Source organism: Phocoena sinus, chromosome 1 (assembly GCF_008692025.1).
Source record: "Phocoena sinus isolate mPhoSin1 chromosome 1, mPhoSin1.pri, whole genome shotgun sequence".
Lineage (NCBI taxonomy): Eukaryota > Metazoa > Chordata > Mammalia > Artiodactyla > Phocoenidae > Phocoena > Phocoena sinus.
In genome coordinates, this window is record NC_045763.1 from 79,580,906 (window position 1) to 79,606,031 (window position 25,126).

Below are 25,126 nucleotides of genomic sequence, written 5' to 3' on the forward strand. Positions count from 1 at the left end.
GTCTATAATCCCCAGTACTATCAGGGCATCCAGTTCTTCAATGATACATCACGTCTTTGGCCCTTGCCTGCAGCAGAGAGTCAATCAATGAACATTCAAGAACGATGGGATTCCTCTCACCAGTGCATATTCTTAATGTTCAGTAATTTTCTTCCAATACCTTAGAAGTGTAACTCAAAGAGAGGAAGTGAAGGCTCCTCTAGCTGAGATTTCAAGGGGTAACAGGAAAGTTTATACCTTCTTTTTGAAGAAATATAAGGGATTAAAAACACAGGCAAAGTGAAAACAAGATTAGGATGCAAATTTTATGCTTTCTAGTATTCTGATCCAACTCATTGAACAGACTGATGTCATTTCTAGAAGCAATGAGCAATTTCATCATCTAATAGTCATTTCACATTCCATTTATTATCATTTTTAGTATTATACTTTATGTTTTCTTTGTCATTTGAGAAATGATAATACAAGCTTTCTTTACAAAATTGAAAAGATAGAGGATATAATGAAAAGTGTGTGTCCCCTCCATCACTAATGCCAAGCTGTTCTCCCCAGAAGGAACCAATGATACCACTTTCTAATGAATCTTCCAGAGGCGTTCTATGTGTACATATATATGAGTGCACATAATAATTGCATTTTTTATGGTGAACAGATTATACAAACTGTTTTGTACCTCATTTTTTTCACTCTACTATATATCTTCAAGGTTGTTCTATATTTATACATATAAACCTCCACTATCAATTTTTTTACTGGCTACATAGTATTCCAGTATATGTACATGGAAAATGTATATTACCAATTTATATAGATGGACATTTAAGTAGTTTCCAATCTTTTGCCATTAAAAGGGATGCCTCAACGGGTCTCTTGTATGTATGTGTGTATATATACATATATATGATTTTGCACACATATATTTCCTAAAAGTGAACATGCTATATCAAAGTGTCCATGCATTTATTCTATCTAATGTGGGCCAGACATTGATATTTTCTAGTAACCACTTTTTATATTTAAAGATTTGCTGAATGAAAGTGAAAAGCATTCACACCAAACATAGGCCAGAGCATGTACATATATTGTGTATCTGTAATTTCTTTAAAAGAAGACCTACTTCGTTTTAAATAGGGAGCTCACACCACTCACAATATGACCAAGAAGTTTGCCTGGAGTGCACAATAGTGAAGAGACCTCTTTGCCAAATTTGTCCAAGACTACTGCCAGCCAGGGAGTATCATCATTTTTAGTATTATCAATCATATTTTTCAAATGATTTATCTCTGCATTCATCTCCTCAGATTTCTTTCTAAATCCTTCTTTAAGCAGAGCTTCCTGGATCTAAAAAAAAAAAAAAAAAGTGAGAGAAGGGAAGTAAAACTTTTTAAATCCCCATTTTTTTTCAAGGATTACATTTTGTCAAACTTTAAAACTTTGCAAAATATCTCTGTTTCACTGCTAAAATTATTCTTTCTTACTCAGTCATGAAAGGAGAATTCTGTAACACAGAATATCTACTGGTTTGGACCTAAACACTAAGAGAAAGTACAGTTTACAGCCTTACTAATATTCACATACCGTTGGGTTTTGCCAAAAAGCTAAGCCTGACATGAGGACAAATATATGTTCCAGACAAAAAATGAGAGGTCAGAGGTAACCTTGGTCTGATTGCACTAATTCTCAGTCCCACTCAAGATGGTGCGGTCACCCAAATCATAAAAATCTGTTATAAACACATCCAGATGGACAGTGAGAAAATTCCCTCTATGTCACGTGATAGCTTGGGTATCTATCCACACCTGGAGACATTGCAGCAAGTTTAGAAGCCGTTGCCTCTCTATGTTTTTAAGTCTGGACATTTCCAATAGTTTTATGACAGCATAGATCTACCTCAGGGTCTCTGGGTGGTAGCATGGTTCCTGGTAATTGGCAATGATCCTGGTAAAGCAAACCGGTTGCTGTTCATATCAAATATATGTGGTTGGAATATCTGTTTAATGAAGCCTCATGAGATCATTTAAAAATTCTCAAAATGGATATCCAAACACTATTTATATTCTCCAGGGGACTGGGGGGGCCATAATCATGCTGAACTCTCCAGAGTCTACTTATACAGTAGAATTCAAAGGCTTTTTGGAAGGATTCAAAGGCTTCAGGATTTTAATATATCACAAGCAGTAAATGGCAGGGGTGCTTCCCTCCATAGTCTTGCTGTAACCTTCACTCACCCCTTCCTGATGTACAAGGGTAATGACCGTCAAGCACTACTAAGGCCACAGCCTGACCTACCTTCAGCTTATGCTCCAACATCATATTGTGCTCTCTCAGTAGGTTTTCTCTTCCCCTCTCCAGCTTCTCTGTCAGCTGGGCTATGTTTTCCTGGAGACTCCTCTGTCGTGCTTCCGTCTGCTGCTCCAGCTCCTGCAGTTTCTGTTTCAGCAGCTCCTGTTCCCTCTCAGCTGTCTTCCTCCTGGCCTGCTCCTCTGCCCCAAGAAGGTTTTAGAGAGGGATGAAAATAAAGTAAGGACTGATCTCTTACCCTCCTGACCTCAGAGACCAAATAAAATTGGAAAGGGAGGTAGGAAATCTCTGAAATCCGCCCCCCGTGTCCACACCACCAAGAGCACATTTCAGAATGTGATGGGAGAGGCTCTGTCTGGCTGACATCTAACCATGTCCAACCACAACTCCCCTTGCTGTTTTTGGATGTAGCAGAGCTGTCCCACAGATGGAGAAGAGGCTCCTTCTTCCTTATCAGGAAGGTTTTGCTCTCACACCTGTCAGAGGGAACTGCGGGACGGCCAGAGCCCTACTCCGTACCTGCTACAGCCTTCTCCCCATCACTGAGGGCTTTATCTGCCTGCAGGATGGATTTCTCCATTGCCACCTGTGACAGCAGAAAGTTCTGGAGGACTTCGTTTGCCTGAGGAACCAAGAAGGAGCACAGAACTTAAAATTCCATTGAGGAGATTAGTGCTGCAAAAACAAGTATGTCCATGTAATTTTTGCTTCATGTTTAAAATTCTACAGTGGTTCACTACAACAAGCCTAAGCTCCTTACAGCGACCTGTCTTCCTCCAGTATCTAGCCCCGTGCTACTTCCTTCTACCCACTCCAGATTCCAGCCAGTCAGAACTATGTTCAGTTCTACAAACCCAGGATCTCTGGTGCTTTCCCATATTGCTCTTCCCAATGTGAAATACTGCCTCTAAAATGTGCTGCTGTTTTCCTCTGCTACTTGCTGTCTGTAACTTTAGGCAAGTTAGTTTGTTGACAAGTTAGTTGACAATAAGCGTAGATGCTTCTTAATGTTATTTGAAGGATTAAAGAGTCTAGCGAAAGAGCTTAGCATTATGGCTATAGGCAATAACAGTTCAAAATATGTCAGCTGCATTCTTACTATCATTATTACTTTTTTATTATTACATTTGTTACTATCACCTATGTAGCCCATTTTCACAGGTTCACAAGAGTTATAACTTTGTATGCAATTGTCTGTGTATTGGACTTCCTCTCTTGTGATCAGTCTTGAGTACAAAGACTCTGATTTGTGGATCGTCTGCACTTGGCACATCAAAAAGCATGTTGTTGGATGAAGAAATGAACAATTTCTGTTCTGTCTCGTGAACTTTAGAAATCCATAGTCATTTTGGGGGAATGGACATTTCTGCTCAGGAATAAAGAACATTGTATGGACCTCAAGAGCTAAAACTGTCATGATACGCCCATGCTCTCTCATTACCCACACCTGGTGCTGTGCTCTCAGATTTTCAGGAACCCCCCCCTTGACTCTATTCTGTAGACTCCCCATGCTCCCCTTATTCCTCACCTTCACTCCTTTCCTGGGCACTTGGCAATACTCGCTTTCAAGCATTTCCTTTGCTTTCCTGTAGAGTTCATGACCTCCAGGAACAGAAAAAGTGCCTCCTGAAATATTTTCCATTAGGGCCTTGGAAAGCTCCTGAAGTTTAGCCTGGCAGTATTTGACAGATGCCTGTTCATTCTGCAGCAAGAAACCCTCCTTCTTATCCTTTATGATTTCCTGCAAGGGAAATGTAGAGAGATGTCACCAGAAGCAAGGAACAGAGGAGATACGTTTCCAAGGAATCTGGTAGAAGGACTGGTGTGACTGTGGTCCTCAGGAGAAAAGCATTCTTTTGGAGTACAGGGAATAAAACAGCAATCACAAGATGTGATCTACTCACAATCTTGAAAACTCTCTGTAAGACCACAGGAAAGTTGCTTAGCCTCCCTTCAGGTTCTTCATCTGAAATGTTGGAGTCACATTATCTAATCTCTGTGGTTCCTTGCAGCTGCAACATTCAGTGATTCTATATTCAATGATACAAGAAGCAACCTACGTTGAAAATGGCCTGGAATGAGGGGCTGATAAGAGAAATTTTGGGTGCTGGTCGTGGGAATGTGTTCACAGGAAAAGAAACCAGCTTCAGAATGACTTTTGGATGCTCTGGACAGCCTTGGAATCCACAGAAGTATTTACTTTATGAAGATATCTATACTGATTTTACATCAGAGATGAGAGACATTTCCAGATAAACTGCCTGAGGCTTGGCAGAAAAAAGAAGGAAATGTAGTCCTTTGAAGCCCTATATCCCTGATGGGAACACAGACTACTTTATCCTTGAGAGAGGGATGAGCCATGGGTTCAATAAAGGCTCTGCTAGGCTTTTGACAGATGCCTCTTCATTCTGTCATATTCTCCCCTTCTTCAAGAGAAGGGGACAAATAGTAAAGAGAAATTACCGCAAGATTCTTCTGGAATTCCTGATTTTCATCCTTGAAGGAGCACTCCATGAAGATTGCAATGGCTTCCCTCTCACAGGCTGCGTGCACCTCCAGAAGCTCCTGGAGCGTGTCCGTGGGGAGCCTCAGTTGCTGGGCCATCTGCTCACTGTAGTGGTCGGCTGCCTTCTGCACGGCTGCTGAGTTCTCCAGCTGGGCCAGAGTTGTCACTGCGTTCTCCAAACAAGGTACAGCTCCAGTATTGATGGTATCCACATAGGTCACAACCAGAGTCCTCAGACCTGAATAAGCCAGGACATTTAAGGGATAAATATTAAGTTATCAGTCAATAGGCACCAGGATTCTGAGGCTACATTTCTAAGGTCTCACACACACACACACACACACACACACACACCACTTCCCCCTTCTACTATCCCTACCTTCATTTCCCTACTGACTCTTCATTTTTATGGTTTTCCAGCCCACAGGGCTGAAAAAAATTAAAAATTTACCTGTATGTAAAATACTAGGGGATATCTGAAATATTGAAAACAAGATAGATTACAGAGGTATTAGATGAGACAGGGTATATCAGATTATATCAGATTATATTTATTCCCAATTCTGGGGCTTTGAATGGATTTTTCAGTGATTTATGGGCTAATATTTATTTTTGGACCACTGTAAACTCCCAAAATATTTTTTGTATTCTCCTTGTGAAGAACACTTACTATACAAGACTTCCCCTGAGAAAATGGAATTTTGTTTTTATACCCAGATAGTGAATTTTTTTCTTAGTGTAGGAATTTTTCAGATCAGTGGAAGCCACAGATTTCAGTGACAAAACTTGCAATTTGGGGGAGAGATTTTTAAATCTCCGAAAGTAAGATAAGTATAAAATATACACATTTTTTCATGGAGTATGAATGTCTGTAGAACCTAAATTCTATACGGAATCACACAAAACTACTGAAAAACACATATATAAAATATTCAATGGTCCCACGGAAATGGGAAAAAGAGTCTCACGGTTCCCAGTGACTGTGATTCCCTCTCTGAGGGTCTTGGTTTTTGCATTGGTGAAGATGTAAGAACAGAAATTATTTGTTTGTTCCAGGAATTTAGGATCCAGTTGGTCTTCAGACACATTCTCAATATCAGCTAGAAGTTCTTTGTCATTTGTTGGCCGGTCAAAGACAAAACATTTCCGTGTTGGAAAGAAATGCCTGATACACTCTCTGGGTAGATTTGATGTTTGGGCTTTGGGATTCTTGCCTGAGGGACAGAAAAACAGAGATTAGACTGGGAAGAGTCTTGGGACAAGGGAGCTAATGGTTTTTACGACAGGGATTTGTGTATCTTTGCTGTCTTCTATGTTTATAACTCCTTTAACATAAACATTCAGTACTTCTATGCACATCAAACTTATACCAATGATGTAACTCTGGAGAGAAATTTGGGGAGACTTCTGATCCAGTAAAAGAAATCTATGGCTGGTATCCCCAGACCCGCACATGGTAGAGTAGTTGTCTATTAGATGTTTACTGAACTAATGGCTAAAAGAATGAAAGGACAAGTGTAACTTTTTGCTCTACTTAATCTCATGTAGGAATTGAGCTGTGGGACTAAAAAGAAGAGCCACAAAAAAGGGATAGTGAACATATCAGGAATATTAGGAATGACACCAGATTATTTAGGGGAAATGATTTTGATGCTAAAAAATAATTGGTACAGAGTTAGCTAATTTTTAGTAAAAAACACTGAAGGGTAAATGTACCTAAAATGTAATTTTAAGATGTCACCACTAATCAATAACCTCTTTGACATAAAGGATTATATTTGATCTGACAGTTGTCTTCTCCCACCTAGCCAATTTCTCAATAAATACTTAAAGAAAGCATAAATAGAAAAATGAAAACAAAAAGGAATAAATCAGAATTGATATATCTTTCAAGATTTCATCAGATATACCCACTGTAAATGTAACCCATTAAAATAATTTATTAATTTGTAATTAAAGCATGGGTAAATATATGGGAATTAGGAGAAAGGTGTGATATGGAATGTAAAATGAATGTTCTAAAAATTATTGCAAATATTGAAAAGGCATAGATTGAAAAGACACACACTTCTTCAGGATTACTTAGAACATAAAGTCATTTTGTAGATGATATACTATACAGGATTAGAAAGTTCCCTCTTTGAGAAAAATAATACCTAACTATGTGAAATGCACTTTTTTTTTTCATTAGATTGACTTTTCATTTTAATTTCATGTCTAACAAGTATCTTGTCAGGTTTTTTTCCTCAACAAAAACACCGGAAGCCAAAATAGGGAACTCAAGTGTCTGGTCTTTAGAAGAATTAGCACCCATTGTAATCTGGATGCTAAGTTAAAAATGGTATGAAAAACAAATTGGTTTTGAATAATTTCACTTTACCTTACACTTTACTTTTCTTAAGAGAACTTAGACTCCAGTCCCTAGAGCTTTGCAATACGCTTTCCAGCCACAGTTTCTACAGACTTTGATCGAGTCTCAAATACAAATGCAGCCGCAGAGATGGTGGACGGTGTGTAGTAGATCCCACCCTCTATTGGACCATCCACTGTCCAGGCCATGCTCTGATACCTGGAATCAGCTTCAAGGCATTCTCCAGGTACTCATCTTCTGTGATAGGGTGACCGTTTAACATCAGCTCCAGGGTGAAATCCCGTACAGTCCAGATAAAGTCTGGAAAGAAACTCACAAACTCTGTGGAATCTTCTAGTACACCAGGTCTTGAAGAGGACTTGGCCCTGATGAGTTCTGTGAGCTCTGTCACATAACTAGGAACTTGGTTAAGGAAAAGAAAACCCCTACACACAATTCCCACATTTCCCTAATTAAAAAGTATTATAATCACTCTCTTTTGCCGTGAGTCCCCTCCACTCCACTAAAGGCAGCTAAATAACAGGGAAGGAGAAACTGACTCTATCTCCATTCCCAAAAACTCAATGAAACTTGGTGGTTCAGTTCCTGGAAGGATACTGCAGTTGTTCCAAGGCCTGGTGGTTGATGGTGTTCATGCTGTTGTAGACAAAGCTGCTACATAGAAGCACAGCCAGGGCAAAGATCCACGAGTCATTCTTAGGGTCACCCTAGAAAGCACATTTGAACACGAGACTTAGGAGTTTACTCCTAAATTAGAAATTCATTCATACACTTATTCTATCATATTTTCATTTATTATTTCAGCTGACATACTCACCATGCAAAGAAATTGTTTGAAGAGAAACATAAATACAGATAACAACTTTGACAATTACAAAGACATTTTTATGTTTCCAATTTTTTCATATATAAAATCCTTCTTATCTTCATAGTGCTTTCTTTCCCCTCAATTGGATGAAGTAAAATAACATATACATAAAATCTAGTACAGTACTTGGTGTGTAATTATGTATTCAATGATGACTGTTAGCACTTATTTATTCTACAAATATTTATTAATCATAGCCCATATTAAATATACCACAGTTGGCATAACTGGGTATTTAAATTATATCCTGTCAGTAAATGTCTGCAAGAAGTTACTGAATGCTCCCTACTGTTTCTTAGATTTCAAAAAGCCATGTTAAAAATGACAGTTATTCCTTTCAAGATGCCTATTTCAAAGCAGTGACAAACATCCATAACAATAAATGCAACAAAGATGACAATACCTATAAAAAGCTTACATCTTAGTAGTGTATATAAGCAGTTGAACTTATAGCTATAATGTTAAATTAAAATTTGTTTGTCAAGGAAGAATAGAGCTATGAAAGCTGGAGAAAGAATCTATGATATGAAAGCCTCCTCAAAGTCTTGAACTGAGTATTAAAGAATTGGCTGAATGTGGAATTGAAGAAATGAAGGTGGTCCCATAGATAGAAACACTCACAGAAGCAAAATTAGACATGGGCGAATACAGGGGTCTTGTAATGAAAATAGAGTCATTTCATCTGACTGGAGCAGAGGTTGAGTGGAGAAGTACATTTGAGCTCTAGTGCAGCCTGATGAAGGGCCTTAAAGGCCAGGCTAATTTGTTTGCATAAATCATAGCACTGTCTAACTAATAGCATAAATCCAGAGATCATTTCTACTATAACAGTTGTGAAGCTATTCCCTAGAACAAATGCAAAAACTGTGATTCATGTCAAGAAGAGTCTATATTGGCGTTTGGGGGGGAAATAGTCTATTCATCACTTTATTTCCCCAAAATGCAACTTTTAAAAATAATCAATTAGGATAAGAAGAAGTGGTATTTATGACAAACAATAAATTATTTCAACAACAAGACTATATCATTGCTTGATATATGATTTTAAAATAAATACAGAATTTCTAATTCTCCTTTGGGAAGAAATAGAAAGCTATAGAAATTTAGATACTATTTCCAAATAAGTCTCAAAGTAAGTGGAAAAAAAGTAATTTATTTCATCCATTAGTAGAAAGCTAATATACCAAAAATCCATCTTAAAATGTTTCTTGTAGGACAAACACATGCCTTTATAGAAACAGCACATTCAGAGGTATCTTACAGCATTCTACAATGCTCTGTGAGTAGTTGATGAACTTCATCATAGAAAATATAAACCCATATCTTAACTCTAACCCTCAAATACATTCTTCATCTGGTAGCTAAGAAGGTGAATCAGAAAACTTTCCTCACTCCCAGGTTGATGTTTCTCCACTTTCTTACCAAGACATCCTTACACTTAACTGTAAATTATGGAAACTGTGAGGTGCTGCCTGGATCACCTTTCAAGACTGAAGGACTTAGTCCCCCCACTGTTGGGAGTGCTGGTGAAAGACAGTCTTCAGGTGTCAGGCCTCTTAATTAGAAAGGCTTCCAGAGCAGGCTTCCAATAATTTATCAGCACCCTTGTCCCAGCTCAGGATAACTCAAAAGGACGGTTCAATCTAGAGCTCACATGGAATTGACAGAAGCTGGAGATTGCAATGCAGCACTTCTTCCTCTCTCCAACCTGCTTCTTTACCAATCATACTTTATTAAACCCGACTGCATATGTGTGGCCTTGTCAACTGGACTAAAGACTCTTTGAGTACAGGACCTTTATTTTGGTCAGTGATATCTACAGTACTAAGTTCAAAGGTCTAGAATTCAGTTGTTCAACAATTATTTATTAAATGTAATCAAGTCATCCACACAGTGCCAAGAAATAAAAGATTTTATCTAACATACCATGATACCTTACCTAGAAGTGCGATTCAGACAAACCATAGTCTGCCTCCTTTACTATAGGTGATTTCTAGACTTTACAAATAGACAACAGCAGTTAAATGTCTATGATCGTCAAGCAATAAGGAGAAAATCTAGAATAAAAAGGATTTATCTGTGATTTTCTGCCTTACTTTTTCCACATCGCCCAGGCCCTCTGTGTCCAGAAGGACCAGGGTATGGTCTGACTTGGAAGGGTGAGGCACACACCACATCCAGATGCCCTTTGTTTTAGACTGCACTGTAGAGCCCAGAGGGAAACCTGTAAGGGGAGGGGAGAAAGCAACATTCAGTTACAGCAGATAATCTAAGCAGCCCAGGGGCTACAAAGTCAGACTTACTGGAGTTTAAGTACCCCAGCATACAACATGGTGCTTTCTCTATTTCCTCAAGAATGTCCTACTTTGTCTGTCACCTGTTTCAAGGAGGAGGGGATATTAATTGTGAGAATTATGCCAAGCAAGGGATCAACAAGGAGACAAAGAGGTATCCATGAATCAGACAAAACAGAGGTCTCAGATGACCATAAGAAGAGTATTTTGAAAGAATGGTGAGGTTCAGAGACAGAGAGAAGTGGATTGCAGTAAAATATGGGTAGGTAAAAAAGTGGAAAAAAGAAATTGAGATTATATTTTTTGCCAGACAAAATAATTTTTGAAAAGGGGAAGAGGTATTAGCCACAATAGGATATGAAGTCCAGGAAGGATTTTTAAGATAATATATAATGAAACATCTTTATATGTTGATGAGAATATTCCATAGAAAAGCAAAATGTGTTTCGAGAGAGAGAAGACACAATCGCAAGAGCCCAGTACTTAAGCAGGTAGAAGAAGGTAGGATTTTTTGCATACATAGGAGAAACATTGCTTTATAGGAATAAAACAAAAAATATGATAACAGATCACAATAAGGTAGTGATTTAGTGGTGAGAATTAGAAGTGAAACGGTGGTTTATTGAGAGGAATTTGGCTCTCCCTTCACATGACCAGGGAAGAAAATTAAGAGGCTGAGATATCAGCTAGAGTCAAACAAATGGATCCTGACCAAATACAACACTCACCATTGTTCTGTCCTGTAAGACGGTTCATCAAGTAGGATTTGCCTGTACGATACAGTCCTACAATGGCCACGACCACCAATGGCTGTGAAATCTTCTCAAGAATCTGTAGAGCTTCCTGGTTCACTGACAGCAGCTCATTGTCATGTTCCACCAGACAAATGGGGTCCATCATGTTGGGTCCAGATGCCATGGCAACCTGCTAACTTAGAAGTGCTTCCTAGTAGAAATAAGATTATAAAGTCATTCCCTAACTCAGAGTCATACAAGCATTTGTCAACGTTGGACTTGGTAAGAATTCTGTACTTTCCATGAGATGAAAGCTAACCTAGAATTAGCAGACTACAGAGGTTTTCCTCCATCATTCCCTCAAATCTCTGATGAGGTTTGTAGTGAAACACTGGCTATTATCACTCTCTATAGTTTTACTTCAATAATAATAATAAAATTCAAGTTATTGTTACTACACACTGAAGACCTACGATATACCAAGCCCTATGATACATAAAGTGCATACCCACCTAAACTCATACTTAAAAGAACCAATCATGATATTAGAGACATGGAACATTCAGCTTCATCCCCCAACCTCTGGGGATCAGAGAAGAGCTGAAAGTTGCATAATCATCAATGACTAATTGTTTAATCAACCATCCCTATTTAATGAAGACTTCATTTAAAAAACTGAAAAACCCTAATTAAAAGGGTTCAGAGAGATTCTGACTTGATGACCATGGAGGTGGTCAAAGGATGGCATGTCTAGAGGGGACATGGAAGCTCCACAACCTTTTCTTACCTTTCTCTATGCATTTCTTCTATCTTGCTGTTCCTGGGTTGTATCCTTTTTTAATAAACCAGTAATCTAGTAAGTAAACTGTTTTTCCTGATTTCTGTAAACCATCCTAGCAAATTATTGAACCTGAAGAGGAGATGGTGGGAACCTCCAATGTATAGCCAGTTAGAAGTCCAGGTGACAACCTAGACTTGCAATTGGCATTTGAACTGGGGGCCAGTCTTGTGGGACTGAGCCCTTAACCTGTGGGGTATGGACTAACTCTTGGAAATTAGTGTCAGAAGTGCTTAGTGTGAAAAAAGTGCCCAGATATGTGGTGACCAGAAGTGAAGTATGGAGAACAGAAAGTTGAGAGGAGAAATTGAATTTTTCCTTTTCAGGGTGGAGACAAACAATAGATGATCAAAAGACCCAAGGAGAGAAACTTTGGGAAATTAAGATATTTAAAAGCAGCATATACAGGGGAAAACTGAAAAGGCACACACAGATTCAGGGAAGATGCATGCTCAGAAAAGCCTAAAAAGACTTTATGGTTTCTCCTTAGCTTAATCCCAAGCCTCAAAACCAAGGGCCAGCTTAGTGAAAGAATTCCTTGGCACAAAGCCAGTATGCAAAGAATGGGAAAGTTAGCTGTTTTTATAAATGCCCAATTTTCAACAAAAGCAACAACAAAACAAAAATCACAAGGCATACAAAGAAATGTATGCCCATTCAAGGCATACAAAGAAAATGTGGCCCTTTCAAAGGAAGAAAATAAAGTAGTATGAAACTGAAGAAATACATGCACTAAGTGTTCTAGGCAAAGACTTTGAAATAACTTTCTTAAATATGCTCAGAAAGCTAAATGAAAACACAAAGAGCTAAAGAATACCAGAAAAACAATATGTGGGGACTTCCCTGATGGCCCAGTGGTGAATAATTTGCCTTCCAATGTAGGGGCCACAGGTTTGATCCCTGGTTGGGGAACTAAGATCTCCCATGCTGCAGGGCAACTAAGCCCATGTGCCTCAACTACTGAGCCCATGCGGCACAACTAAAGAGCCCGCATGCCTCAACTACAGAGCCCACGCGTTCTGGAGCCTGCACACCACAACTAGAGAGCCTGCGCAGTGCAACTACTGAGCCCATGTGCTATGCAGCCCGTGCACTACAGCTAGAGAGAAGCCTGCATGCCACAACGAAAGATCCCACATGCCGCAACTAAGACCTGAGACAGCCAAACGTTAAAAAAATAAATAAATAAGCTGTAACTCCATCCCACCCACACATTTCTAAAAAGAAAGCAAAAGAAAGAAAAGAAAAACAATATGTGAACAAAATTTTAAAATCAACAAAGTGATAAAAATAATAAAAAGGAACCCAGTAGAAATTCTGAAACCGGAAAATACAATAACTGAATTTAGAAAATTTCTAGAAGGGATCAGACTTATGCAGTCAAAAGAAAGAATCAGCAAACTTAAAGCTAAGATATCTGAAGTTATAAAGTCTCAGGAGCAGAAGGAAGAAAGAATTTTTTAAAGTAATATAGCCTAAGAGATTTATGGGATATTGTCAAGTAGACAGATACATGCATTACAGAAGTCACTGAAGCATAAGCGGAGAGGCAGGGCAGAGAGATTCTTTGAGGAAATAATCACTAAAAATTCCCAATGTTATGAAAAAACATGAATCTACAAATGCAAGAAGTTCAACAACTCAAATAGGATAAATAATTAGAGACCCATGCTGAAACGTATTATAATAAAACTGTCAAAAGACAAAGAGAGAATCTTGAAAGCAACAAGAAAGAAGCAACTCATCACAACCCACCACCCAAAAGAATTCGAAAGAGAAGAACAAACAAAGCCCAAAGTCAGCAGAGGGAAGGAAATAATAAAGATCAGACAGGAAATAAATAAAATAGAGATCAAAAAACAATAGAAAAGATGAACAAAACCAAGAGCTGGCTTTTTGAAAGGATAAACAAAATTGACAAACCTCTAGCCAGGCTCACCAAGAAAAAAAGAGAGGACCGAAATAAACAAAAAAGAAATGAAAGAGGAGAAATAACAACTGCAACCTAAGAAATATGAAATAACATAAATGGATACTATGAATAATTATATGCCAACAAATTGAACAACCTGGAAGAAACTGACAAACTTCTAGAGACATAGAGACTGCCAAGTCTGAGTCAAGAAAAAACAGACAATTTGAACAGACCAATCACTAGAAGTGAAATAGAATCTGTAAAAACAAACAAACAAACAAAAAATCTACCATAAAACAAAAATCCAGGACTGGATGGCATCACTGGGGAATGCTACCAAACATATAAAGAAGAACTTATACCTATCCTTCTCTAACAATTCCAAAAATTGAAGAGGGAACACTCCCAAATTCATTCTATGAGGCCACCGTTTCCCTGATACCAAAACCAGACAAAGGCACCACAAATAAAGAAAATTACAGGCCAATATCTTTGATGAATATATATGCAAAAATCCTCAACAAAATATTAACAAACTGAAATCAACAATGCATAAAAAGAATCATACACCATGATCAAGTTGGATTCATTCCAGTGTCACAAGTATGGTTCAATACAGAAAAATCAATGTGTTACACCACATTAACAAAAGGAAAGACAAAAATCACATGATCAATTCACTAGATGCAGAAAAAGCATTTGACAAAATTCAATATCCATTCATGATAAAAACTCTTGTCAAAGTGGGTATAGAGGAAGCATATCTCAACATAATAAAGTCCATTTACGAGAAACCCATAGCCAACATAATACTTAACGATGAAAACTTGAGAGCCTTCCCACTAAATTCAGGAACAAGACAAGGATGCCCACTCTCATCACTTCTCTTCAACATAGTATTGGAAGTCCTAGCCACAGCATTCAGACAAGAAAAAGAAATAGAATGTATCCAAATTGGAAAGGAAGAGGTAAAATTGTCACTATTTGCAGATGACATGATACTCTCTGTATAGAGAACCCTAGAGCCTCCACCCAAAAACTATTAGAACTAATAAATAAATTCAGCAAGGTTGCAGGATACAAGATTAATATACAGAAATCTCCTGGATTTCTATACACTAATAAAGAAATATTAGTATGAGAAAATAAAGAAATCTCATTTAAAATCACATCAAAAATAAAATAAAATATCTAGGAATAAACTTAACAAAGAAGTTGAAGACTATACTCTGAAAACTATAAAATATTGATGTAGGAAATGAAGACGATTCAAAGAAATGGAAAGACATCCAGTGCTCTTGGATTGGAAGAATTAATGTTATTAAAATGGCCATACTACCAAAGCAATCTACAAATTTAATGCAATCTCTATCAAAGCATTTTTCACAGAACTAGAGCAAACAATCTGAAAATTTATATGGAACCATGAAAGATCCTGAATTGCCAAAGCAATCCTGAGAAAAAAGAGCAGAGTTGAAGGTATAACCCTCCCAGCCATCAGACTACACGACAAAGCTACAGTAATCAAAACAGCATGGTATTGGCACCAAAAAACAACACGTAGCTCAATGGAACAGCATAGAGACCCCAGAAATAAGCCCACACTCATATGGTCAATTAATCTGTGACAAAGGAGGAAAGAATATACAATGCAGAAAAGACAGTCTTTTCAACAAGTGGTATGGTGAAAACTGGAAAGCCACATGTAAAATAATGAAATTAAAACATTCCCTCACACCACATACATAAATAAATTCAGAATGGTTTAAAGACCTAAATGTAAGACGTGAAACCTTGAAATTCCTAGAAGAGAACATAGGTGGAACATTCTGACATCAATTGTAGCAATATTTACTTAGCTCAGTCTCCTAAGTCAGAAGAAATCAAAGCAAAAATAAACAAATAAGACATAATTAAATTTAAAACTTTTGCATAGCAAAGGAAACCATCAACAAAACGAAAAGACAACCTACAGAATGGGAAAAAATATTTGCAAATGATGTGACCAACAAGGGGTTAATATCCAAAATATACAAACAACTCATAAAACTCAACCTCAAAAAGCAAACAGTTCAATCAAAAAGTGCACAGAAGACTTGAGTAGACGTTTTTCCAAAGAAGATATACAGATGGCTAATAGGAACATGAAGAAATGCCCAACATCACTAATTACTAGAGAATTGCAAATCAAAACCACAATGAGCTATCACCTTACACCAGTCAGAATGGCTATCATCAAAAAGATCACAAATGACAAATATTGGAGAGGATGTGGAGAAAGGGGAACACTCATACACTGTTGGTAGGAATGTAAATTGATGCAACTATTAAGGAAAACAGCATAGAGGTTCCTTAAGAAACAAAAAATAGAACTACCATATGATCCAGCAATCCCATGCCTGGGTATATACCCAGAAAAAATGAAAACTCTAATTCAAAAAAGATACACACACTCCAATGTTTATAGCAGCACTGTTTACAATAGTTAAGGCATGGAAGCAAACCAAGTGCCCATCAACAGATGACTGGATTAAGGAGTTGTAGTATATAGACAATGGAATATTATTTGGCAGTAAAAAGAATGAAATACTGCCATTTGCAGCAACATGGATGGACCTAGAGAATATTGTGTTTAGTGAAATAAGTGAAACAGAGAAAGACAATATCAGTTATGTGTGGAAACTAAAAAATAATACAAATGTGAATGTATATTCAGAAAAAAATACAGAAACAAAGTCACAGATGTAGAAAACAAACTTGTGGTTACCAAAGGGAGAGAAAAGAGGGGAGGAACAAATTAGGGGTATAGGACTAACAGATAAAAAGTACTACATATAAAATAGATAAGCAACAAGGATATACTGTATAGCACAGGGAATCACACCCATTATCTTATAATAACCTTTAATAAAATATAATCCACAAAAATACTGAATCATTATGCTGTATGCCTGAAACTAACACAATATTGTAAACTAACTATACTTCAACTTTTTAAAAAAAAATTTTTTTTAAGAAAAAAGAACTCTTTCCATAAAAACTGCTCTCAAAATTGAGGTAGAGCTTAAGACATTTCCAGGTAAAGAAAAGCTGAGATATCCATTACTACTAGACCTGTCCTGGTAGAAATGCTAAAGGGTTGAAATAAAGGATACTAGACAGTAACCAGAAAACTATATGAATATAGAAAGATCTCTGGGAAAGGGAATTTATCAGTAAATATAAAAACCTGTATTATTGTAATTTGGGGTTTAATTACACTATTTTCTACAGTGTATAAGAAACAAATACATAAAAATTATAAATCTATGTTAATGGATAGACAATACATAAAGATGTAATTTTGTCATTAATAACATAAAGAGAAGGAAGGAAGAGCAATGAAAAAGTAGAGTTTTTGTATGCATTTGAACTTAAGTTGGCACCTTTTCAAAATAGATATTATAAGAGTGTTACTGTAATCACCTCAGCCATCACTAAGAAAATATCTATAGAATATACACAAAAGGAAATGCAAAGGGAATCAAAATATGTCACTACAAAAAAATCAACTAAACATAAAAGAAGGCAGAAATGAAGAAAATGAGAAACAAAAAGCAATAAGACATATAGAAAATAAATAAGAAAATGGCAAAAATAAGTTCTTCCATATCAGTACTAACTTTAAATGCAGATAGATAAAACTCCCCCTAACAAATGTAAATGGATTAACTCTCCAATGAAAAGGCATAGATTGGCAGAATGGATTTTTTTAAAAAGTGCTCCAACTACATGTTGTCTAACTCACTTTAGATCTAAGGACACACACAGGTTAAAAGTGAAAGAATGGAAGAAGATATTCTGTGCAAATCGCAATGAAAAGAGGGCTGGGGTGGTTATACCTGTATGAGGCAAGAGAGAATGAATGTACTTCAAACATTATTAAAAGAGACAAAGAAGGACATTATGAATAGGTAAAAGAGTCAAGTCACTAGAATATAAAACAATTCTAAATATATATGCCTCAAACATCAGAGCTCCAAAATATATGAAGCAAGCATTGACAGAATTGAGCAACAGAGCACTCAAGAATAACAGGAGACTTTAAAACCCTACTTTCAATAATGGGTAGAAAAACCAGACAGAAGATCAATAACAAAATAGAGGACTTGAACAACACTACAGATTAGTTGGACCTAACAGACATATATGGCACACTCCTATTCAACAACAGGAGAATACACATTTTCCCAGGTGTGCATGGAATACTTCCAAGGATAGACAATATTTTGGGCCACAAAACAAACCTTAAATTTTAAAAAGTCTGAAATCATACAAAGTACCTTTTCTGATCACAGTGGAATAAAACTAGAAACTAATAGCTAGAGTAAAACTGGAAACCTCACAAGCATGTGGAAAATAAACAACACACTCTTAACCAACGGGTCAAAGAAGAAATTCCAAGAAATATTAGTTAATATTTAGAGACAAATGAGAATGAAAGCACAACATAACAAAACTTATAATATGTAGCAAAAGCAATACTAAGATGGAAAGTTATAACTGTAACTAATTGCAATAAAAAAGAAAAAACCTCAAGTCAACAACCTAAGTTTACTACTTAAGTAACTAGAGAAAGAAACAAGGTTCAGGGCTAGCAGAATGAAGGAAATAATAAAGATTAAGCAGAAATAAACAACAGAAAAGCAATAGACAAAATTTAAAAAAGCAAGCATTGGTTCTTCAAAAAGATCAGCAAAATTGACAAACCTTGAGCTAGACTGACTAAGAAAAAAAGAGAAGTCATATTACTAAAAACAGATATCAAAGTGGGATACTTCTTGGACGATGGCGGAAGAGTAAGACGCGGAGATCACCTTCCTCCCCACAGATACACCACATCTACACGTGGAACAACTCTTACAGAATAAAGATTTATAAATTAAAAAAAAAAACAGCAAAAAAAATGTGATTCATAAATAAGCAAAGGACCTGAACAGACATTTCTCCAAAGATATACAAATAGCCAATAGACACATCAAAGGATGCCTAACATCACTAATCATTAGGAGAATATGAATCAAAAGCACAATGAGATACCACCTCACACCAATTATGGTGGCTATTACCAAAAAAAAAAAAGGCAAACAAGTGCTGGCCAGGATGTAGAAAAATTGGAACCCTTGTGCATTGCTGGTGGGAATGTAAAATGATGCAACCACTGTGGAAAACACTATGGTGGTTCACCAAAAAATTGAACATAGAACTACTATTTGATCCAGCAATTCCACTTCAGGGTATATACACAAACGTATTAATAGCAGGGACTTGAACAGATATTTGTACACCAATGTTCACAGCAGCAGTATCTAAATTAGCCAAGAGGTGAAACAACGCAAATGTCCATCAAGGGATGAATGGATAAACAAAATGTGGCAAGTCATACAATGGAATATTATTCAGCTATAAAAAGAATGAAATTCTAATATGTTACATTGATGAACCTTGGAGACATTATTCTAACTGAAATAAGCCAGACACAAAAGGAAAAATATAATATGATTCCTCTTATGTGAGCTACCTAAAATAGTCAAATGCATAGACAGTAAGTAGAATAGTGTCTAGCACGGGCTGCAGGGAGAGGGAATGAGGAGTTATTGCTTATTTAAAGGGTACTGAGTTCCCATTTGGGATGGTGAAAATATCTGGAGATGGATAGTGGTGATAGTTGCGCAACTATGTGAATGTACTTAGCACCACTGAACTAAGTAAAATGGTTAAAATGGTAAATTTTATGTTAAATATATTTTTTCTCAATAAAAAGTTAAAAAAAAAAGCAGACAATCTATTTTTCTGTGCCATGCTACTGCAACCAATTAATTGGCAGAATTAATTGCAAATTACTTGCAAATTATTTGCAACTGCAAAGACATTGGTTATCCTATAAGTTCCTTTATCAATAACCAGTGGTAGCTTTCAAGTGACCATCATACACCGAAATGTGCTAACACTTTAGTGTGATCCTACGTGCTCATCCTTTACCTGCAGGTATAGAAGAGCGTTAAGTAGAAGAAGCAGCAGTTGTGTGGGAATGAGGTCAATAAAAAGGATGCAGCCTCCCTTTCAAAAAGAGAAGGCAGGAGACAGGAGAATGTCTTGTATCTTAAGGGATTCAGGCTGAAGTACTTAGCTGAGAAGGGTCAGGTTTTTTTGCAACTTAGTCCCAGAAATGAGAATACGAATAAAAATGCAAATATCATTTTATATCACATTGAGAGAGATATACATATATTTAGAGAGAGAAAGCAAATCTAGCAAGAGATCACCACTGGGTAAAGCTAGGTGAAAAGGATATGGGATTTCCTTGTCATTGTTTTCCAAGGCAAAGTTTGATTTGAAAAATTAAGTATTAAAAGCACAATTATACCATGGGTCTCCTAGCATATTTTTGATTGCTATTATATTAAAAGTTTCCTATAATATCTATGCATGTTTCATTATCAGAATATATAAACATGATATAATATTCAAATATCTCAAATATTCAGTTTTATATTCATAGGTCAAGTATTCAAGATACATCTAATATTATCAAAAAAAAACCCCCGAGAAAACAGCTCTATCAGTTACTACTCATGTGGCCTTAAACAAGGAGTCTCACCTAGCTAAACCTAAGTTTTTAAAGATTGGGGGGGTGGTGGTGGTGGGATGAACTGGGAGACTGGGATTGACATATATACATTAATATGTATAGAATAGATAACTAATAAGAACTTGCTGTATAAAAATAAATAAATAAAATTAAATTTAAAAAAAGATAATTATAGGGGTAATGTGAGAAAAATTATAGGTCCCGCCTGGAGAATGTTTTGATAATAAAATTAAATACTATAAGCTTATATCTGAGCATAGCATGTGACACAAAATAGGATTTCAGTACATGTTTGTTGAATTAGATGGAGATTTATCTATAATAATTGCACTGAACAAGTTGGTCCATTGGGTGCATTTGAACACAGTCTGTTACTGTGTTACTAAGAAACAAGGTCTACAAATAGAAATTTTTTATCAGAGCAAAGCAGCAAGCAAATTCAAACACTGCTCCTGCACCATCTCCTTTTGTCTAATTCTTCAGTGTGGGGAGTAAAGAATACAAAGGAAAACATGGGCCTCTAGCAGCTACATTATAATTTCTGCAGTTGTCCAGTCCCCTCTTTAGAGTGAAGACTAAAGGAAGCTGTAGGAAGATGTGAGAGGAATAACTGCAAACAACTTTATATATGGAACCTAAAAAAAAAAAAGGTCATGAAGAACCTAGGGGCAAGATGGGAATAAAGACGCAGACCTACTAGAGAATGGACTTGAGGACACAGGGAGGGGGAAGGGTAAGCTGGGACAAAGTGAGACAGTGGTAGTGTATATATGTACATATATACACTACCAAATGTGAAATAGATAGCTAGTGGGAAGCAGTCGCATAGCACAGGGAAATCAGCTTGGTGCTTTGTGACCAGCTAGATGGGTGGGATAGGGAGGGTGGGAGGGAGGGAGACGCAAAAGGGAAGAGATATGGGGATATATGTGTATGTATAACTGATTCACTTTGTTATAAAGCAGAAACTAACACACCACTGTAAAGCAATTATACTCCAATAAAAACGTTAAAAAAAAAAAGACCTCACCCATTCAAAGGGCTAAAAATAAGATAAAAGTGGGAATCAAAAAACCCTGCAGGGGTGCCCCACACTCTCCTCTGAGTGTTTCCTTTTGCCTTTGCCTCAGTAAACTGCTTCTTTGTTCTCTTTGCTCCAAAAAAACAAAAAACAAAAAAAACAGATCTGTGATTTCTTAGCTGTGAATAGGCTACAGAATTTTTAACTTCAATTAACAAAGTACAACTGTTCAGTCCTGCTCAGGAGTGGTTTTCAAAATTTGATCTACAGAAGAATCATCCAGAAGGGTTGTTAAACCCAGATTGTATAGATTTTTTAAATGCTGCAAAAGACTCCAATGTAACTATGAAAAACAAACCAACAAACACAGGGCGTGGGGGAGAAGAGAGAGGGAAGAGAGAGAGGAGGGGGAGCCAGAGAGACAGAAGGAAAAAGAGAGAGTTTTGAAGATATTTTTAATTTTTAACTAATAAAAAATCAGCTATGTGGGGACTAAATTTATCTCTACATAGATATTTTCAGAGCTCTCGCTACGAAGCTTTCTTAAGTATGACTGATAGAAAGATTAAAAGAAACAATCTCTTCAGATGATAATTGCCTATAACCTCCTTGGCAGAAACTGTCTTTTTTTTTATTTTGCTGTACGCGAGCCTCTCACTGTTGTGGCCTCTCCCGTTGCGGAGCACAGGCTCCGGACGCGCAGGCTCAGCGGCCATGGCTCACGGGCCCAGCCACTCCGCGGCATGTGGGATCTTCTCGGAGCGGGGCACGAACCCGTTTCCCCTAGCATCGGCAGGCGGACTCTCAACCACTGCGCCACCAGGGAAGCCCTGCAGAGACTGTCTTATTCTGTGAATTCTAATGCCAGCCACAGAGCTGGATAAAGCAAGACAGGCAAACTCCCATGAGGACTCTTTCGAGGAGCAGCACATCCAGGGAGACAGAGTGTGCCCGTCACTTTGCAGACCTTACTGATCCAGAGAAGCTGAGCGTCCTCCAAACTGAAGCCAGCCATAGACCTCTGCACCCCAGACAATAGGCAACCTGCCCTCTCTCAATTGTCACTTTGAATCAGAAATCAAATTGGGGTTGCACATAAAAGAGATAGACATACCTGCTCCACACACACCAAGAACAGTTCCAGTTGCCTCTCACACCTTGCTCACTTGCTCCTTGCACCTTTCTGTCCCTCCTTTATCAAAGCTAAAACAGACTGAGCAAGCCAGTCTCCCCTTCCAGTACAGTAACGGGATAAAACTGAAATTGAAAGTAATTCACGCTGTTTTTGAGACAGCAGAGTCATGCCAGATTTAGTGACTACAGCACAAATATGGGTGTGGGGTGCAAGGTGAGAGGAAGTTAGAAAAGTCCAGTCACCCAACAGCTGCATCCTAACACATTCCACCAGCTTTCTTTGGGCCTCCCCACATTGAAGACTTCCCTGGCCTCTCTTCTTGATACACCTCTCTCCCTGGTGTAAGGTTGCTTATGGTGGCTTACGTCTCCTTGACAAACAAGAAAATTAGAAAATCCATGGCACAAATGTAAACCAAGTATATTTCAAGTATTTTTCGCTTAGCGAGGATTCCTGAGTGCTTTGTTTAGTGAAGAGCTCTTAACATTTTAACCTGTTCCCTAATATATATATATATATATTTAATGAAACAAGTATCTTTTATAATAATTAGAAAATAAAGATAAGTAAAGATGAAAATGAATAACCCTTCATGGTATTATCTGGGGATGCTCACTACTGGCTTGGCATTCTTGTACTTCCCCAAAACATGGACCCTCTCCTAACATAGGTACAGCTCCTTTTCTACAGAAGTTTAGCCAATTGGACCAGTTTCAAAAGGATTTATTCAGTCAGATAAGAAAGTGATTGGGTGTGCCTGTTTGTTAGTGAGGAAGGAAATGGAACAGCTTAAAAGAGAAAAATGGAGGTGCAGTAGGAAGACGCCCAAGGAAGTCAGGCTGTGAGAACAAAGGAGTCCTCCTCCTTCCTCCTCTTCTCCACCTTCCTCACCATTCTCATTGTCTATGGAAACTTTTCCATAAAAGGCCAGATAGTAAACACTTTAGGATTTGCAGGCCACAGATCTCTGTCACAACTATTCAGCAAAAGTATCCGTAGACAATGGGTAAACAAATGGGTGTGGCTATGTTCCAGTAAGATTTTATTTACAAAAGTAAGCAATAGGGCGGATTTGGCCTATGGGCTATAGTTTGTCCACCCTTGGTTTAGGTAAGTGTGATGCTACTACATGCTAGGGGTTGTCACTGTCTCATGTATCATTGTTTTACAGGCCAAGTGAACTTTGGTCTAAGTCCAAAGTCTCAGGCTGAGTATCTGCTTCTACGGCCATTTGGGTCAAACAGTATCTAACTATCCTTATTGTTTTGGAGCAGAGAGATGGAAAAGGAGTGCGTTTACTGTCCATATGTCTGAGCATCAACCAGGTGAGTTCCTACCTGGGTGCCTGAGCCATGCATCCACATGTCTACATAATTGTCCAACTCCCAACAGCATATCACTGCAAGTAGCTCCTAAACAAGCCAAAGAGAAACAAGTGGTGATAGAATATAGTGAGTGGTAGTGATTAAGAGGCTGGTTTGGTTGTGGGACACCTGGCCAGGTCTACAGGCCTCTGTGAATGAGTGAGGAAGCCTAACATCTGGGTACATGTCAAGGTGACTTCAGCTAGCCTGAGTGGGCTGTGCCTTGGTGAAGGTTATACAGACTTTTCTGCCTGCATTTGCTAGACTGTCCATTTCAAGAACAGATTAAAGAACACAGTTCCCGAGGATGCGGCACAAGGCCAAACCTAAGATATAAAGGCTTGCAGACACTGCCATCATGTGGTAACTCAAAATCATGATCTATCCAGTAGCATATGAATGTTCCTGTGAAAAGTACTTCACTGAATTCAATATAAATTCAATATAGAATCTATAGAAATTCAATTATAATAAAGTAGAAATCCATATATACAAATGTATCACATGCATGCAATGATAATTTTGCCTTTATATGTTTCCTAACGTAAACATTGGCTATAATGTAAGTTCTCTAAAGGTTAATTGAAATGAAGAGAGAAGTAGTACGGTCTTAAGCTCCTTTGGAGAAAATGTTTCTACCTGGGTTTTCCCTCTCAGAAAAGAGACTTGGATGCACATAGTTATTTGAGGAGTGATGACAAGAAGCCAGAAGAAGGGAGAAGCGGGGAAAGGGAGAGTAAAAGAGGGAAATGGAAAAGTCAAAAAGGTGAATTATTGAGCTGGTTACCCTTGTGGGAAACTGGAGATCAATCCCAACATGGATATTCTGAAGAACTACTTGGAATGCATTTCAGAAGTGTCCCTTTGAAGGGAAATGTGAGGATTTTCCCAACAACTCATGTTTCCCATTGATTGAGAGTTACCATAGAGGTCTTTAACCCCTCTAAACTTACAGCTGTGAAGAAAAGCCTGAGACAGAATAGATGAAAGACACTGGAGTAGGACATAGAAGTATGCTGACTGGTACCATGAGTGCACTGCTACAGTGGGTTTGAGAATAGAGGCAAGAGACAGAATGAACAGATAATAAGCACTGGAAATACTGAAGCCAAAGAATTGGGAAATACAGTGACCTAATCTGAATAATG

At 37.6% G+C, this 25,126-nt stretch overlaps 1 protein-coding gene across 1 annotated transcript; it reads right to left on the reverse strand.

The window, feature by feature from the left end:
- Positions 1 to 291: 291 nt before the first annotated feature.
- On the reverse strand, positions 292 to 22,738 carry LOC116738927 (guanylate-binding protein 6-like). The gene is made up of 11 exons (XM_032602848.1): positions 22,594 to 22,738; positions 11,069 to 11,285; positions 10,143 to 10,270; positions 7,776 to 7,885; positions 7,377 to 7,573; positions 5,776 to 6,021; positions 4,765 to 5,045; positions 3,830 to 4,042; positions 2,821 to 2,923; positions 2,290 to 2,483; positions 292 to 1,341 (listed from the first exon to the last, which is right to left on the reverse strand). Exons 2-11 carry the CDS (start codon positions 11,256 to 11,258, stop codon positions 1,114 to 1,116), a joined length of 1,890 nt encoding a protein of 629 aa, XP_032458739.1. The 5' UTR covers positions 11,259 to 11,285; positions 22,594 to 22,738; the 3' UTR covers positions 292 to 1,113.
- Positions 22,739 to 25,126: the final 2,388 nt, after the last annotated feature.